General features: G+C 48.6%; 1 protein-coding gene and 1 pseudogene across 1 annotated transcript in view; both read right to left on the bottom strand.

Annotated features, from left to right (window-relative positions):
• Positions 1 to 2,520, bottom strand: part of LOC110391235 — a 51,228-nt pseudogene that overhangs the window by 35,205 nt on the left and 13,503 nt on the right.
• LOC110391232 (zinc finger protein 436-like) overlaps positions 1 to 2,520 on the bottom strand; it is a gene marked incomplete in the record, with an annotated part of 9,648 nt that overhangs the window by 3,570 nt on the left and 3,558 nt on the right. The window contains 3 exon segments of the mRNA XM_021383043.1: positions 1 to 20; positions 1,152 to 1,185; positions 1,292 to 1,501. Coding sequence (XP_021238718.1) covers positions 1 to 20; positions 1,152 to 1,185; positions 1,292 to 1,501 — 264 coding nt within the window.

Consider the following 2,520-nt stretch of genomic DNA (forward strand, 5'->3'; position numbering starts at 1 on the left):
GGCAGAAGTTTAGCTGGAGCCTGCAGGGACAAGAGAAATGGCAGGGCAGGTGTGAGGGAATGCAGCACTCAGTCCCTGACCAACCCCAGCCGTCCCCAGCCCATCTGCAATTATAACTTGTCATGAAAATAGTTTTGGGGTTCATTGTTTTAAATGAATGACCTTGGTGCCCCATGCTTAGGTTCAAACACTGATCCCTAGACCTACAGGAATGGGGAGCCTGTCGTGTGTGTATTTCTCACAACCCTTGCACACTTTCAATGCATGTGAAACTGCTAATACACCACTTATCCAGTATCTGCTGTGGCACAGGGTGAAATTTCTGAATTCATATTGGATTTTGAGAAGAAGAAACTCTCTCTCACACACACCTACATGAAGTAAGTTTCTAAGGAGAGGAACTTCCCCGAAGTGACTGAGAAAGCAGCGTGGGGCTGCCTATTGTGTCACTCATTGAAAGCAAAAGAACAGCCATGTTCTGAGCTGATAGTGTAAATCGGTCAGTGAGGAAACTCTCTAAGACTCAGTCTGCAGTGACAGAAAGCATCCTTTGTTCTCAGAGCCGGATGCATGAGGGGATCCTACCACCTGGTCGTGCACGCCTGGCACAAAAGCTCTTCAGCTGATCTACATTCCTTGTGTTACAAAAAATGCAAGGATTTATTTGAGAGAGTGAGTTGGGAATTAGGAGCCTTGAGTTGAAAGATGAAGGGTATTGCTTAGCTATTGCCTAGTTTAGCTGTCCGTCAAATTGCTTGGATTAGCTTTTCACTGTCAGCCATTGCTTAGTTTAGCTCTCCATTGCTAGCTCAAGGAAGGATTGCTGCAAGCCAGCAAGAAAAGAACCAATGGGAGAACAAGGAAAGGGGGAACAGGTATAAGAAGAAACTGCAAAGGCACGCGAGATAGGAGAGCCTCATCAAACTGGGACTAAGGTCAAGACGAAGACTCCTGACTTCATCCAAAAGCGACCACCGGGTGGAGAGGAAGACGTGGAGCTTTCATCCAACCAGCACCAGGAGGGGGGAGGAAGACCTCGAGACTTCATTCAACCACCACCAGGAGGAACTACAGCGCATGCACCAGGGGGAGGGACCGTATGCAAAGCAATTCCCGGGAAATGATGAATATGTAGATGAGTCCGGGGAAACCTGCTGAATATGTAGGTGGGTCCCAGGAAACCTGCTGAATATGTATAAGCTTGGCTTTGAAATATCTCACATTTATGCCCATGGTGATGCGAGTTTGGTAGGGCACATCCGGTGTGGGCGCAGCACCGTAATAAACATACCTGATTTAGAACCTAATCTCGGGTGATGGAGTTGGATTCTGCAAATCAAATCCCCTTGCTCACGACCTTCCAAGCGTGCGCATCTCCGCACGAGCAAGGCAGGGCACTGAAGAAGCACTGGGAACTGAAGTTGGGCACTGGGAAGAGCCCAACTCTCAGGCTGTTCCCCCGACCACGGAGACCACGGCGTTATCACTCCGATCACCACTCCTGGGGGGTGGTGTTTTATCATGCTAACAAAGCATCGGTTTCTCTAGAGCAGCTCAGCCCTTCCTCCTTCCTGGTCCTCCCATTCCTTTACACTCCTCTCACCCCTGCCAAGTATGCCTTCCCTACCCAAATCGACCCCAGAAAACCCCAAAATCACTCCAAAATGCCCCAAATCCACCCCAGAAATCACTCAGAACCCCCAATCCCACCTTTCCCCCATTAAAAATACCACAAAACGACCCCAAATCCCTCTTTTTCCCCCCAAATACCCCATAAACCCTCCTGAAACCACCCCAAATCCAATATGATCCCATACAACCCCAAACAGACCCAAATCCACTCAAAATGACCCCAAATACCCACAAAACAGACCCCAAAATCCCCATTTTTTCCCCCAATAAACACGAAAATGGCCCTAAATCCCCCATTTTCCCCCATCAAAACCCCAAATCCACCCCAAAACGACCCCAAATCTCCCACATTTCCCCCACAAACCCCCCCAAAACAACCCCAGAAAACCCCCAAATCACCCAAAATCCAACCCAGAAATCCCCCAGAACACCAAATCCTCACTCTTCCCGCCAGAAAGAACCCAAGTGATCCCAAATCCCTCATTTTTTCTCCCAAAATGACCCCAAACACCCTCCGGAAACCACCCCAAATCCAATATGATCCCATACAAGAACCCCCAAACAGGCCCAAAGCTGCCCCAAATGACCCCATAACCCACCAAACAAACCCCAAATCTCCATTTTTCCCCCTTCAAAACCCTGAAATCCCCATTTTCCCCTTTCATAACCCCAAAACACACCCTAATCTGCCCAAAATAATCCCAAACACCCCCACAATGACCCCAAATACCCCCAAAACAGACCCAAAAATCCCCATTTTTCCCCCATCAAAACCCCACAAGGTCCCCAAATCTCTCATTTTTCCCCATAAAAAAACCAAAATGCCCCCAAATCCCCCATCTTCCCTCATAAAAACCCCAAATCCACCCCAAAACCACCCCATAACCC

The sequence above is a fragment of the Numida meleagris genome, unplaced genomic scaffold (genome assembly GCF_002078875.1).
Source record: "Numida meleagris isolate 19003 breed g44 Domestic line unplaced genomic scaffold, NumMel1.0 unplaced_Scaffold327, whole genome shotgun sequence".
Lineage (NCBI taxonomy): Eukaryota > Metazoa > Chordata > Aves > Galliformes > Numididae > Numida > Numida meleagris.